General features: G+C 39.5%; 1 protein-coding gene across 1 annotated transcript in view; it reads right to left on the bottom strand.

The window, feature by feature from the left end:
- JAG2 (jagged canonical Notch ligand 2) overlaps nt 1-16,017 on the bottom strand; it is a 68,277-nt gene that overhangs the window by 36,816 nt on the left and 15,444 nt on the right. Inside the window, exon 3 of the mRNA XM_021554481.3 lies at nt 5,583-5,637. Within this exon, the coding sequence (XP_021410156.2) occupies nt 5,583-5,637 (55 nt within the window). The remainder of the gene's footprint in view (nt 1-5,582; nt 5,638-16,017) is intronic.

Genomic DNA, 16,017 nt, shown 5'->3' with positions numbered 1-16,017 from the left:
AGCAAGCCCAGTGGCAAGAGTTTTCTAATGGGTTCACCATTCTAATCTGGTACCAACCTGCTGTACAGGCTTTCTAGGTGACTGCAAGTTGCATCTCTGTAACTACAAACACTATTTAAGGATGAAAAAAGGTACAGAACCTTCACCTGAACATAATTATTTCATACACATTTATGAAATAGCTATAACATTGCCAGCTCAGAACTTCAGCACCCATTTTCTTTAAATAAAGATTTTCTAAAGTACATGTTAAAAGAAATGCATAACCAAAGACTTGCACATAGCAAGAGGCTGAGATGATAGTGAGATAAAGCCTGAAGTTCAAATTATTAATAATATAGAACATGCCAAGCTGGCAGCAAGCAATACTAAGCTACCACCTTTAGCAAATGCATTTTACCTACCCAGTTGCTTTCTAGAACTCATTAACCTCATACCTCATATGTTTAGAAAACAAAACCCAAGGAGTGACTGTTTCTCAACCAGAACATTATTGACAGTTTAGAGGAATCCTGTGCATCTCATAGCAAAGTGTTTTCAGCCACTCCAATATTAAAGAAAAGAATAGTTACAGAAGTATCAGGCTCTCCAAAGTATCATGCTCTTTTGGCATCTTTTTCCAAGCCTGCTTTTATAAAAATGTTTCCTCTTGAAATTACAAAATACTGAACTTATAAATAATCCATTTTAAGTAAGATACTCCAATTTTTAAGACTAACCAGTATCTCTCTGCTTTATTATTAAAAGTGGTATTGCCATGTATAAGCTGTAAGTCATGCTTGCTTGGACTAGATCGCATAAAAATATTTTATGGCTGGCCAAGACACATTGAAGCCTATACATCTTCTTTAACTCTCATTCCTGTGCATAAACTGCTCTGTCATCCTGCATGTGCAAGATAGAAAAGGCTGCATGCATTTTATTTTTGACCCACAGGATATTTATCACACCAGTCACCACACAGAATTTAGGTTGGAAAAGACCTTTAAGGTTATCAAAGTCCAACAATTAAGCCAGCACTGCCAAGGCCACTACTAAACCATGTCCCCAAGTGGCACATCTACGTCTTCCAAATATCTCCAGGGATGGAGACACCACCACTTTCCTGGGCAGATCTCAGCATCCTTTAGTCATCTCATTTTCCTCCACTGACTATTGAAAAACTATAAAGGCAAACATGCTGAATCACTGGATGGTCAAGGAAAATTGAACAAATAGCAAATATACATTACAGAGCTGCTTTCCTGCTATAAAAGCAATATAGGCTCCTTATAAACAGCTGCAGCAGCCACTGCTGTGAAAGCATTTCCTCAAAGTGCATCAGATGGACTGAAGAATAGGTCCCGAGATTAAAGGAGTGGCTCATATAATAAAATTCTTATCAGGCATCTTCAGGCTAATGGAGATTAATCAGATCCAGTTAACTGGAACAAGCATTACAGCTACTGCAAATATACCTATGCAGAACAGACCTCTTGATATCAGGGGTCAAGAACAGGGGAAATAACCCAAGAGTGCTCTTTTTATCTTCTTGAACACTCAGACTTTATCTTCACAAGCTCCTCTGAAAAGGAATGTATTCAGAGTCTTGAAGGGTTTTTCCTTAAGCTTGTATCAGTATAAGTAGGGCTTAACAGCCTAAATAAGCAAGCCAAATAATTTACCCTGAGCCACAAAACGCATGAGAGAAGCAGCTCCAAGCCATTTCATCTCTAATACTAAATTCTGAAGTAGCAAAGCATGAGAGTTCTGTTTAACTTCAAATATAACACTGATCCTAGGTAGAAGGTGCATCTTCCAGAGAGATCTGTAAACACAGGGAGGAACATGTTTGTCAAGGTTTCTCCTTCCTCCCCCACAACACCAAAACATGTCTGAAGATATTCAGCCTCTCTCACCTAACTGTTTTGATGAGACAAGTTTGCTCCCTGCATCTGACTTTGCCATAGAAGTTCACCTTAGGGGTTCACACTTATTACTTTTAGCTCTCAGTAAAGGCACAACTGAATTTCTCTGGTTATTGGTCAAAAAAAGCATCATTCATGACTCAAACTTACATACACACAAACAGCCCCCAAGCAATTTCCTTGATTAACAGATTTTCTACAAGCCTCTCTAGAAAAGCAGATAGTGGTACAGATGTTTGCATAAAAGGAGATGATGCCTAAAAGCTATTATTTAATTAACATTCCCAGAATATCTGATTTTTGGAAGAGAAAGCCTTATCTGAAGCACATTTAACTGTGCAATATACAAATAAGAACACTGCCCATAAGCATCCTGACCCTTTGCAGAGGTCAGACGTTCCCAACAAGCCGACAGGGCTGTACAAAAGGTGACACTGGCAATTGTTTGTAAGGGAACACAGTGACATCACAAGAACTTCACACCAAAAGGAGCAGGAGGTGCCTATCTCAGGAAGCACATTCTCTTCAGCATGTTTTTGAGCACTATGGACAGATGAGTCTCCTACAGATTAATGGGAGGCAGGAAAGCAACCACTGCATGCCTGCAGTAGACACAGAGTCAAATGGAAAGTTACTATAAACACGTGAAGATGCCAGGCTAGCTTTGTCAAGGCAGGGCTGGGCATTGCCAAGAGCTCTGCTCAAGTCTGCCAAGTCAAGTGACTTACCTGGAAAGTGGAACGAACTGCTGTGACAGATGACAGCAAGCAGGCCCTTTGCAGTGATTCTGTATCTAAGCCAGTTTCCTCTCCCCCTCTTCCACCCTCCCAAAGCAAACAAGAGGTAACACTACACTGCCACAAGCTTACCCCAGAGCCAACTCTGCTGCACACAGGAGGAGAAAAACACACCAGCAGCTCGACTGGGGGTGAAAGACCCTCTAAGGATTTGTACAGGGGAAACATTTGCTGTGGCAGACTTGCTTTTGAGATAGCACTTCACAGGGCAGCTCCGAGTCGCCCCTGCCTTCACTGAGTACAAGAAGAATGCAGGATGCTTGGACACAAAGGGAGGGAACAATGACAAATGTTCTAGATCCTTCAAGTTGTTCACTGAAAGCCTCTCTTTCTAGGTTTTAGGGGAGGTTTTTTTGTTTGCTTGTTGTTTTGTTTGGGTTTTGTTATTTATTTTTGTTGTTGCTATTGTTTTTGTTTTTAATACCCACTTCAGAGTCCAAGCTGGAACACAGACCCTACACATTTAACTTTCAGCCTTATTCATCCCCATTATATTTCCCCATTAAAGGAAAGCAAAACCCGACTCTAGAACTAATTAATCAGTTTATAATCAGACTCTGGCAATTACTTTGATTAATCTATCTTACAGTAGCAACAGAAGCTACATGTAATCTGATCCTCAGATCAGCACAGCGCTCAGGATTGACAGGGAGTTACGCTTTTCACAGACATTCACTTCACCCTCCAGGACCAGATATTGTCTCTTCTCTGTAGAAGCTGCTGTATTCCCTTTCCTCTTCTCTAACATGTGAATTTTTACTGATCCGTGCCTGTTTGGCAGTTCAGTGGTGCTTGCAAATATATCTTTGAATTGAAGCATCTTTTCGTCTCAACAGATTCATAAGGCAAAACCTACTGAAAGACTCACTGCCAAGATTCCTCAAAAAAAAAAAAAAAAACCTTCAGCATTAAGGAATTTTTCCTAGGAATTTTATATGCAAATCTAAATTGAAACACAGCAAAGCAACACATCTCTATCACAGCATCAGAAACAGATTACAGAAACATTTAACCAAGACAAGCACTTAGCTAGTCTTCTGCCAAATTACAGGCCAAGAAAGCCTTCCTAAATTCACCTGACAAGCCTTCAAGCTTTCAGCTGCAACACAACTTTGCAGTACCTCTCTCTGGCAGCCTAAATTAAAGGGAAGTTCACTTTCCATCAGCAGTTTTTCATAGAGCTAAACTGTAATCTGACACTTACGTACTCTCCCACAGTTCATAGAAACTGTTAATTTAAGGAGATGGCACACTGGGCCTCCAGAAAACACTCTACACATCCTGTTGGCCTGAAGTTCAGGGAAAAAAGAATGCAAGTAAAGAGATTTGTTAGAGCTTGTTAAAGTAAAAAGCATAACAAAGACCCAACACAAGTCTGAGATGACTGTTCCCTTATCAAGTGTATTCAAAAGAAATATCTGGGGCTTAAAGCTACAGATTTGCAAGAGGATTATGCAAATTCTAAGAAATAAACAGAAAGTTACAATACTATTATTTGTTAAGAAGCTAATTAAAAAATTAAATCCAGCACTTGAATGCATACAGATGATTTACAGGATAGGCTGCCTCTTCATATTCTCCTTTCTACAACATCTCATGAGTTGATTTGCCCTCTGTAACAATGACATGAGTATTCTAATATTTGCTGTACTAGCTGCCCCTCAATAAATTATTCCCAAGCTGGAAATCATTTAAATTAATTAACATCACATAGTATATTTTAAACAAAGCATTGAAGAGGATTCTTCCAATCTGTTACTACGTAGGGTATGTAAACTTATTCAAGATTTGGGTTTACTCTGCTCAGCCCACAAGATCTCATTTTGAGTACGATGCCCAGCTTTAGGAAGTGCCATGCAAGAAGGCTGTGGACAAACTCAAATGAAGGGTTGCAGCAACACTAATCAGAGGTGCAAAGAAAACATAATCAATAAAAAAAGGCTAAAGCAGCTGTAAACAAGAAAAGCTTAATTCTAACAGAAGAAGGGTTCAGGTAGCAGTTAAACTAAAAACTCAGCATTACTGATATAGAATCTGATGATGATTTTGGATGTATGTAACCTCTTCACTATCTCAATATCCAGACACTTACCTTCCCCTACATTGATCCCAACCAAAATAAAATAGTCCATTAATAACCACAATGCAAGTCTGGGGTTAATTTTTTTCTTGTAGCCAGAAGCATTGGTTATTTTAAGAGATATTTGTAAACCATTTACAAAGAGTAGGTTCAAGCTGGAGTCCAAGTTTGGCAGCATTATGGCAATCAGCACCTTGATATGATTTTGAAGTATTTATAAAATAATCTTGCTTTTACTTCAGATCAACAACCTTGCCTTGACACAGAGTATTAGCATTTGCAGACTGAAAATGCAAGGTAAGCTCCAATACTTGAGGAGAAACAGAAGGGATCATTCCATGATTTAGACCAACAAAAACATGAAGTACACTTTCCTTGTGTGGAGCAAGAATTGTTTAATTGCTTTAATGATTATGGAAATTATTGCATAGCACGACTACAAGCAGACTAAGGAGAATTTGAAGTGCAGCTCTACAGATTATCTTCCTTTTTTAAAGAAAATAAAGGGTCTAGCATGATTTGTAAATGTTTTTTAGAGCTAATTATCAAGAGTTGTGTTAATTACACCCTTTATTTACAACTGACCATTCTTCTTCCTATACAGCAATAATTTTTCAGAGCTCCTAACCCAACACTCACTGCTTGGATTTGTACATGCCCTTCACTCAGACAACAGCTTTGCCTAGAGCTGATCTGGAGGGATGGCTGATTGCAGCAGGATACAATTTCTCCCCTCCCCAATTTGCATACATGCAGCACAGAATAAGTACAAACTCCAAGCTTTACATAAATACTCACCAGCTTTTGTATCATTGTCCCAATCCCATGCTTCCAATATTAACGTGAACGACCTCTGAAAAAAAACAAGACACCAATTAGACAGTAATAAAAAAACTGTTATAACCAGACAAACTGATTTAAAATAAGCAGATATTACTGCTACAAGAAAGCCAACTGAAAGAAGTAGAAAATTTCACTTCTCTGTTGTCGTGTGAAGGCCATTGAAGGCATCTTCTCAAAAGCATGGAATATAACAGCATTAAAAACTGTGGGACAAGCCATGCTACCAGCAAAACAAAAACATTCCATACACACACACACGCATTGAAGACTGAATTATTATTGCTCTCCTTCCACTACATCTAATTCTCAGCTTTGCTTAGCCACAGAAATCCTTTTCAGAAGCAGCCCTAAAAAGGTTTAAATGAAATGAGGTTCTGAACCTTGGGAAACAGCTGGGATATTTAAAATTTAAATTGAACCACCTCCCCTAATGCAAGCTATCCATTAGAAAGCACATGAGAGATAAGTCTATACCAGATCTGTTTTACAGAAAAATATATCTAAAGAAGAAATACACAATTCACCCTGTAGCTATCAAAAATTTAGACTTCTTTCTCATAAAAGGGTAGCATAAAAAAACAGATCTACAAAAGACACAGCAGAAACAATTATTACAGTAAGAACACCTGGCACTGTACGTTTCCCTGAGGAAAGAAAGAACCCATGATTTCAGACAGTTTCTTAATGATTTAGAAAAAACATGAGGCCTTTACTTCATTAACCAAGGCTTCAGGCATTTTCCTTGGTTTATGATAAAAAATGTAGGACAGATGTTGATATTCAAATACTAAACTTATTTAGAAAAAAGTTATGCATACAGGTAAATTTTAACTGCTTTAAGATTATTTAGAATAGCTGTCAAACCATCCAGCTTTGATAGTTTCCAAGTGCTACAAGTAACATTGAGATCCTCACATACATTTAAAATCAAGGAAAAAACCATCAAGAACAGAAAAGAGTTAATGCACCACTATCCTGAAGTCCTCATATACACATCTTCATGCAGAGCTGAGCCCTAATGTGTGCACAGTTCACAGCTTAATGACCTATAAATTCACATGGGTATGGGGACATTCAGCCAAGAAATTGCAAGGACCCTCTTTGGAAGAGAATTATACAAGAATTCAGCCACCTTTCACAGGTCATTAGGACTATTTTACTGTTACTTCAAGAGACGTGTGTTTTTATTTTGAGATAGCTCCCTCAACTCCACACCATGGAGGGTTGATCATAACACTGTAAAATCTCCCCATTTTAGAACAGCAGCAACAATAGGATCAGTGCAGCACCCCAAGCAGAAGGGCTCACTGTTTGAGATCTCCCATGACTACAACAGAGATCATTCTATTCAGAAATGCACTTGAGTGCCTATTTTCCTACTGCTCAGTTACATTAACATACAAACCACAACTCAGCCTTTGAAAATAAGTCCTTCTACTCTGTTTTCAGCTTCAGACATAAACTGGGGAAGATGATTTTACATTACTGAAACAGAAACAGGTTTAGTGGTGACTAATCAGATTAGACTAAAGAAAGGAAGGGAAAAGGGAGCTCAGCAGTGACCATACTGGACAGACATACTTGGTTTGTACTGCCCTTGGAAATGGACAATGAGAGAGATCAATTGAGAAAGGAAAGGGCTCTATCTCTGAGGTACAACAGCACAGCTCAACTCCACCCAATTTTTAAAGACAAACATTACCAGAGCATTTTAGTAGCTTCACCCTCCAACTCCCTGCACTCCCCAGTCTCAGCACTTAGGGATGCAGACAGGAAGAGGGGATGCAGGCAGTGTTTTCAGAGTACAGCAGAATCCTACCTGCTACCTGAAAGAAACACCCATACATTGAATAGTTGAAAAAATAAGTTCTATATAATACTGCCCTAACATCATCATCTGACAATGGCATTATCTCCTTATTCCGTATCAAATTATGAACTAATCCAGGTAGAATTCTGCCAATTAGTGCAAGGTCCAAAGTTATCCACATCTTCCACTTTTAACTACTCAGCTTCTAACATATCCTTTAGTTTTCCTGTGTTCCATTGATTTGTATAAGAAGTATAGACCAGTGCTCAAGTGCTTCCAGATATCTATTTACTTATGTAATGGCTGGTCTTTCCTACTGCAAATCAGCTGTTGCATCTGACTGCCCACAAAAGGCAGCAAAAAATATAAGATGGACTTGGTGTCCTAGGAAACAGACCAGTCATCTATGCCTTCCAATTATACCATTTGAAAACAGATTTATATCTGTGCTCAGGATGATAAGGTAAAGAGTGCCATACAATGCACTGTTCCAGCATGATCATGCTGGACAGTGTGAATGAGGATAAATAAGCATTTTAAGATGCTTAAAGCAAGAAATCCCACAGCTCTGGCAGAAAACTTCGTGGCCTAAGTTGGCATAGTCTCTGGAGCAGAAAGTATTACTTTACGATCTTATAAAAACTTAATAGTACATTACGAGCAGCTATGACTGGTGCAGAGCTGCTCCTCCAAAATGTGGAGGAGCCCATGCAGCTCGTGCTGCCTCCTCGTGGCTTTGCAAGCCCCAGGTCCCACAGGCCTGGTCCCCAGCATTTGATTCAACCATCCTCCCACTGGTCACCATCAGGAACCACTGCCCACCTGTAGTAAGTTTAAAGAACCTACACAACACAGACAAGACAAATGCTTTTAAATCCTTTCACTTCCCTGTGTCTACTTTTATGGGTGACCAGGCTGCCACTCGGCTGTTCACACATGAGCAAGCATTTGGAGTGTAACCTTTCAGGAAGGCTTGGGGTCACACTTGCAGGAGATTAGAGATGTTAATCAAATGACATTACACAGTATTGATAGACAAATGAGTATTTACTGGACTGTCGGTTTCAGCTGGGACAGTTCTCAGTTGGGCAACTTCTGCTCTCTGCCGAGTTACACAGTCACCCTTTAACAACTCCAAACAGACACACCAAGAATGCAACCATAAACCCGATTTTTATGGGTATTTTACCTCTAGAGAAGATAGTTAAGTTTACCAACCCAACCTGTCACCCTTCTTCATCTCCAGCTGGCCAATAACTTGAAAGAGGAATTCTCCCTGTGGTAGTGCAATGGATCATCACATTGCAACTACTACACCTCAAAAGAGACAACTTTTCTTAAAAGATCCTTACCCCACTCACTCAAAAAACCCAGTCTTGCCCACTACCACATGTACCAAGTCCTGCACTAGATCTGCTTACACGTCTTTGAATTTTGCACTTCACTGTAAAACAACAGCTGAAAACTTAAAAAAAGCATCTGTGTTACTAAGTATGTTCATAATATGCGGCTCTGAGAGCTTCCCAGTTATGGCTCAATTATCAGAAACACATTTTACTACCAAAATTATTTATTAGTGGAATTTTTAACATTCACTCACTTTGAGTGTAACCTTATCTAATAACCAGAGTAAACACTGAAGTTTAATAACACTAATGGATATAAATTTTAAAGGCTATTTTCAGCTTCACACTGGCCACACTCATTTTATGAAAACTCTACCACCAGCTGACATTAGTCACATCTGCACTCTTCTACAGAAAGTCTTAACACAGAACAACCAACACATCCACTGACAACAGCTACAGGTAACTCATCTATAGCAGAGATATTGACACCTCACATCTTTCCTAAACTGTGCTTACAGAAAACAGCAATGGAACTTGCATTAATTTAGCTCTTATCCAGAACCTAAGGACTATCTATACAGCAAATATTTAACTCCCTCACATCATCCAGCAGTATCTTGGCTTTTTAATGTATATTTTACATGAACAGACTTGCTTAAAAGTTATTTAGGAACATGTTCTCCACAGAGACTGTTGATGTAAGTATGCTCAAGTTCATGCATAAATCTAATAAAAAACACTACACAAGTATCCTAAGAATACCCCAAAATCATGAGCCTGACACATAATACAGACACACACCACCACACGTGCTTCTTTAACTTGTACATAACTCTTGCTGTAGGCTAACAGAACAACAGGACATGCATATTCCAGTCTGCTCTGATCTATACAAAAAGCTTTCTGAAGTAGTATGTGTTGTTCATTTCAACCAGTACTAGCAAAATATTTAAAAAATATTGTTAAAGTGACCATGGCACACATTTGAGGAGGTGGGGATGGGTCTATGGAACACACAGCATTGGAAATTCTACTGACTCTGGTGATTCGGCTTATTTTTTGAAAGAATTAAACACACAACATCATCATTTGTGCTCATCAAATCAAAACTCAGAAGATGTTAAAGGCTATGAGTCAGAAGAGCATCAGTGCACTTCTGCAGCAGAACACAGCTTATGCAAGAGCAACTTCGTAGGAGTTAACTAAACAGATATGCCAAGTAGCTTGGAAAGATACAAATTAAGTCTCTTGATCCTGGTGATGCTGCCTCAGTGGTGTTTTTTTCTCAGGATTGGTGTTGACACAAGCAACTTCAAAGCATTATTCCGCTGTTTACACCAAACAAAACGCTCCCCAAACTATCCCAGAGACCTCCTTTCTGGGGAGGGGGGAAACAAGACCTGTAATATTGGTTTGGCACTGTCTTTTCATGAACTGTTACTATCACCTTGATATCTGCAAATCAACATTCAAAAGGTAGGGTTTTTTTCTGGAAAACCAGTCATGTCAGAATTTTCACCCCAAGAGAGATGATCAATCTGATGACAGCTTTTTCAGGCAGTTAGAGAACTAAAAGAGTCTCCAATCCACAGTTTGAAAAATGCCAAAGGTGAAGCTTGAGCTGAAATCAATACTTGAAGTTTTCCGCATCGATAACATTCTATTGTGACTTTTATGCTAACAGACAAAAAGTTATTGATTTCGCATGAATAAAAGGACTGACTGGATTGTCTACACAGAAAAATGTTTTAAGAATCAGCTATGAAGTAGAAAAGGGTATTGCTCCTAAACATATCCCAAACCCAGTTTATTTTCCTGTTCTACAGTCACACAGTAAATGCAGTGTCTCATCCCCAGTAATTACTGTTTCTTTTCAAACCTCAATCAAGCACAGGAAACATTTGTACTCAAACATTTCAACTGTCCAAACAGTGGATAGCACATCACTAGTCTCACTGCAGGTTAATTTTTGTAACTTCTGGAACAAGCCACCACTAATATTTCTTACAGCCAAGTCCACTAAGTTTTGATCAGCACAGTCAGTTCTCACACTTGCTTTCATATTAAACTTTGAGCCAAGTCAGACAAGCACAGGTCTGGGGCTTGCCTCCCCTTTTTTTGTTTCAGCACCTCTCCCCCTCCCCCAGGCAGCCTGCTTGCCATGGAAAAAGCTGACTTCAAGGCAAGCATATTCCATTTCCTTCCCCAGGAACTCTGCAGCAAGTTCATACAACTTCCTCATGAATAACCCAGAGGGGGAAAGTGAATAAGGAAAGAATGAAGGAAAGATTCTGAGAAGATCCAGGCCTCACAGTCAATACAAGTTTAAGACAGTTCAATACAAGACAGTCTGCAGGTTTATCTTTTAGAAACAGACATCATAAAGTTGTAATAGGGACCATTATTGAAAGAGTAAATCATCACCATTTCAGGGGACCATGGGGGCTGGGGACAGGGACAGGGTAGAGGGCTTCTGAAACTTTAAGAATATTTCAGCCACTTGCATGTAAGAAGCTTGTCTGTTTAATTCAGAGACCATCCACCATCCAAAATCATAAAGATGACCATCCTCTACATCTTCATTTTTCATTTAAGGAGTGAGCATAGTGACTCCTAAACAAAAGCCTTCCCTTTGGAAACCAGGGGCAAACAACCCCATTTTGTTAGGAGTAGAAAGCTGGGTTAGAGTCCTGCAAACATCAGCAGCAGATAGCAGAAAGCAGCTGAGCAAGTTCAAGTTTTCTATTTGAGAGCAATTACTGAAGTTATACTCTTCTTGGCCCAGTCACAAAAGCAAGATTATGTTTACAAACTCTGGAGCCCTACTGTTGTGCAAGAGGAACTCTTTGTGAATTAGCCCCACCTGACAATCTTTAGGAAGTCTGCAAAGCCAGGGAGGGGTGAGAGGGGCTATTTTTTGCCATGATTAACAGACAACAGGCTGATATCTCCACCTACACGAGTCTGAACACTCATTCCACTCCTCCACCAAACTAAGCAAAACCTAAGCTGGAGGAGTGTGTATATGTGTGTGTGCATATGGGGGTGGCAGAGGGAAATCTAGACTATTAAGATAATTTCATTGCAAAAAGAGCACAAATAAAAACAACAGGTGAATGAGAGTCAGTCCTGGTGTTAATATATCAAATTTGAACACCCAGGTAGAGACTCACTTTGGGTAAAGAAAATTACCCAGCAACTAGGTGGAGAATCCAATCAACAACCAACTGCGTGCATCTGAAAGATAAAACAACTTGAAGGAGGAACTCAAAGGGATATAACAACACCTATTTGGCAATGCCTAGTGTTTTACAAAACGAGCAGTGTGCTTCTCTCCAGGGGGATCAAACCACCAGAATCCTGACATACCTTGCCAGAGAACACATTTGTAGTAAGATCTTCAGGTGGAAGTCTGAAGATACTCTGATCCTCCTGCAGTGGCAGAATGCAGCAGGAGTTTCCCAGTGTAGTTTTTATATGTCATGGGACAGCAAACATTTCAGCTGTGGAGTTCTCAAAATCATCTCAAGTCACATACTAGCTTTAGCTATTGCCTTTAGGAAACAGAGGCCCATTTTCACAAAAACCCAAAATGCCATGACAGACTAGAGCTCCTCAAGGCAGGATGTTAATACAGTCACCTCAGACCACATAAAAGCAAAGTGAGAGCCCTCAGGAGATACATCTACAAGTGAAAAGCTAAACCATGGGAATAAAGACTCCACAACTTTCTTGTAACTTAGCACCCTAGACAGAAACTCAAAGCATATCTCAGCCAAGTCAACCTTGTGACAAATGGCAAGTCAGAGATGGCACATTTGGTTCAGCACTGGCCCTGACCTCTGATAGCACCTGTCAGGCAGCTGCTGCAGCCAGGGCAGCAGCATCCCTGAGGAAAAAGGAAACAGGCACCCTAGGAACAGTTTTCGCAGCACCAGGAGCAAGTCATTAGCTTTTCATTTAAAAAACTTGCAGGAGATGTGACTAGGAAACAGCCACCTGAGGATTTCACCTGAAGAAGAGTTTATTTGCTGACTTCTCTCAGCTCCTAGAAGAGCCCCTCCCCATTTTCAAGCAGTGCCTTTCACCATTACACACATAGCAGCAATGCTAGTCCAAGGGAACAGCAGTAATGCTTGCCTCTGCTTTTTATAGCTGTCTGCTATTCATCCCCACCCTATCCATCCCCCTTCCCCTGATTCCAGCATGTACACATCTCTGCTGTGTTCAGGGAGATTAAGTTCCAACTATGAAGCCCAAGCCGCCAACTGTGGCAACTTAAATTTCAGCAAACACCATAGGATTGACTTAGAAATCATCTGTTTTCCATATACTTTCAGAAAAAAAAAAAAAAAAAAATCAATAAAAATTCAGCTACTCCCATGATAACTTGCCTTTCTTGAGATTTTCCAGCAAGAACCAAGAATATCAATGCTTAATACTAATCCATGCTATAAGCTGTTGGTTTTCTTGAAACACTTCTATTTTACTGCAAATGCCTCCTGCCTATGGGATTTCTAGGCACCTCCTCTGTGATACAAGTCTCCACAAAAATATTGGCTTATAAAACTAATCAATAAATCAAGGAGGAAAGATTATTTCTTTCCCAACTGAATAAGCAAGCTTAATGCTTACGAAAAAATAATCAATTTCATCTTAGATGAATGACCAGTAACTTTATTCTAGTTACTAGAACAATGACATCCTAGGTGGTCTTTAAACAACTTCTTAGTCTTAGTAGTTTCTCTTTCCATGGTATCCTTCAGAATTCTTTGTTGAATTCTGTGTAGTAGGAGTACAGCATTGCAAATGTCATTTTAACTTCCAACCTTGTTGAATGTAAACTAATTTTCATAGAGCCCATCACAACCCTGGGTTAATGACACCTGTGACCTTTTTCTTCTGTGCAAATGTGTACTGATAAGCAAGGTTTCACTAAATAGATCTTCTGATAACCATAACCAGCTACTCCTTCAATCCACTAAAGACATCCAGCTTCTCCCAGATAAGCAAGTTCCCTTCACAAACTCAACACAAGTTCTTTGATCACAGTAAGAGATCTGCCTCCCACTCTTATCCGTGTCTTGATTACTTAATATTTAGAAGTCTGTTGTAAAGAGCATCCTGGATAGGAAGAGAAGTTAGAGAAAAACAAAAATCTTCCAGGAGGGGTCTGTAGAAATCAAAGGTCCGGAGAAATGCAAGAAGCAGGAACAAAGAATCAAGTTATTTCCATGAGAGAAATTAAAGAATTGGCCAAAACTCCTCAGCCTGGAAAAGATACAACAGGAATATGTGACAGAAGCCTAAATGCTGCAACAGGCCCTGGGGATGGGTCAGGAATAGAGTAACTATTTCCACAGTCTTGGCAAGAACTCAAAAGGTAAGAAAGGGAGCTAAAAGGAGTCATGGCCAGAAGAAATGAAGCCAGAGAAGATGGCATTTTAGGCAGAACTGGGCAAAATGCTACACAGGTGGCCCAAGGGAAAAGTGGTTTTAAGAGTTTTGTGGTCCCAAGGGCAAACTGGCACAAATATTTTGGAAAGTCCAAAACCACAACTATTTTCTGGAGGTGCTCAGATTGAAAGCAAAGCTAGGGACAATGACAAGCAGTTTTCTATATTCTTGCCCTTGACCTCCTATGAACATTTGTTTGCATTCCTTGAACTCCAGTTCCAGTACAGGTGTGGTTCTGAAGCAAGTATTTAACTTTTTCTGATAGCTGTTATTAAAACAAGACAGTGCTGAAATTAATAAGACAATTACACTGTGGAATCTTGCACACCTGCATGAGCCATTACCATCTATTCCAGGAAAATGAAAACTGTGACCAAGCAGTGTTTGAGGAACAAAAGGAAGCCAGGAGAAACAAAGCACAATGCTAAATCAGATTCGTAATTTTATCTCGGAACTCCTCTTTGAAAACCATGACAGAAGAAGACAATTGAAAAATCTAATCAAGATTCTCCTTTCTGCAACACTGAAATGTCACATGAAAAGAACAAATGCAGAAATCACCAACCCATGCATGCTATTCAGTCAGGTACTTGTTGCAGTGAATGCAACAAATGATATTCAGACAAAAAAAGTAATGTTGAGCTAAATCTGCTAACTGGGAAATTTTATTGTTTAGAATAAAGGTTTAGAGAGAGGACTGTAAGTTTCTGCAAGTTCCCCTGAGGAAAAGGTAATCCAGACAGCCTTTTAATAGTGATTAAGTCAGGTGACACAAAACAGAACATACTGTCATTCAAGGCAAGACAGCAGAGATGCTCAAATACAGCAAGCACTTATTTCACTAGAAGAAGATTGACAAGTGTCAAGTGAAATACAAAGCTTAATGATTTCATAGCAATTTTTCACACAAAAATTTAACAGCACATTTGTGACAAAAATCCTGGTTTAACTATAAGAAAAAACACTACTTGTTTTGGAGAAGATTAGTATACCAAGGTTTACACAAAAAAAAACCCTGAAATAATTTCACAATTCATCTCCAAACTTTAGCTATTCTATTTACACTAGTCAAAACCAACCCCTACTGGCTTCCATGTGGCACAGATGAAGGCTAGTGCTATTCCTAATTAACCTTCCTCCACTAAGGAAAGTGATTCTGCACCATCTACGTGTGTCACCAAGCCAAGTGTCATACCAGCCACTCATGTCATTCCATACCAGCTGAAGAGTAAGCAAGAAATACATCCCCCATTAAAATCTGGGTCTCTCAGCCACTCAGGAGCCAGTCTAAGAAACAAAACAGCTTTCAAAACATCATCTTTATTCTCCAGGGGGAATTAGGGGAAGAATAGAATAGGAAAGGCAAAGATTAGTTTAGCATGACTGGCACAGAAGCTGTGAAGGCAAGAGCATCTGTGACAGTCTGGAAATAACAGCTAAAAAAATGTTAGGACTTAAAAGATGAAAGGGAATAAAAAGCAAAAAAACACTCACAGACTTGCTACAGGACTTCCCCTACTTGACTGAACCACCACAAATGCAACACTACTCTCCATAAAACACAACTTAAAATCACATCTAGAATCCTTGTTATTACACGAGATCCCAGACACAAGCTACTGGAAGAACCAGTCTCTTCAGAGCAAACCAGGTTAATAGCTAGATTTCCAAAAGATGCTCCTAGATACCCTGCATGGACCCCTGGAGTACTCCTGATAAATGGAAACAGTAGATACATCCTTTCAGCCATTTGGATGTGCCTCAGTATCATTGT

The sequence above is a fragment of the Lonchura striata genome, chromosome 6 (assembly GCF_046129695.1).
Source record: "Lonchura striata isolate bLonStr1 chromosome 6, bLonStr1.mat, whole genome shotgun sequence".
In the NCBI taxonomy this organism is placed as follows: Eukaryota; Metazoa; Chordata; class Aves; order Passeriformes; family Estrildidae; genus Lonchura; species Lonchura striata.
This window is presented reverse-complemented; position numbering and strand designations above follow the sequence as displayed.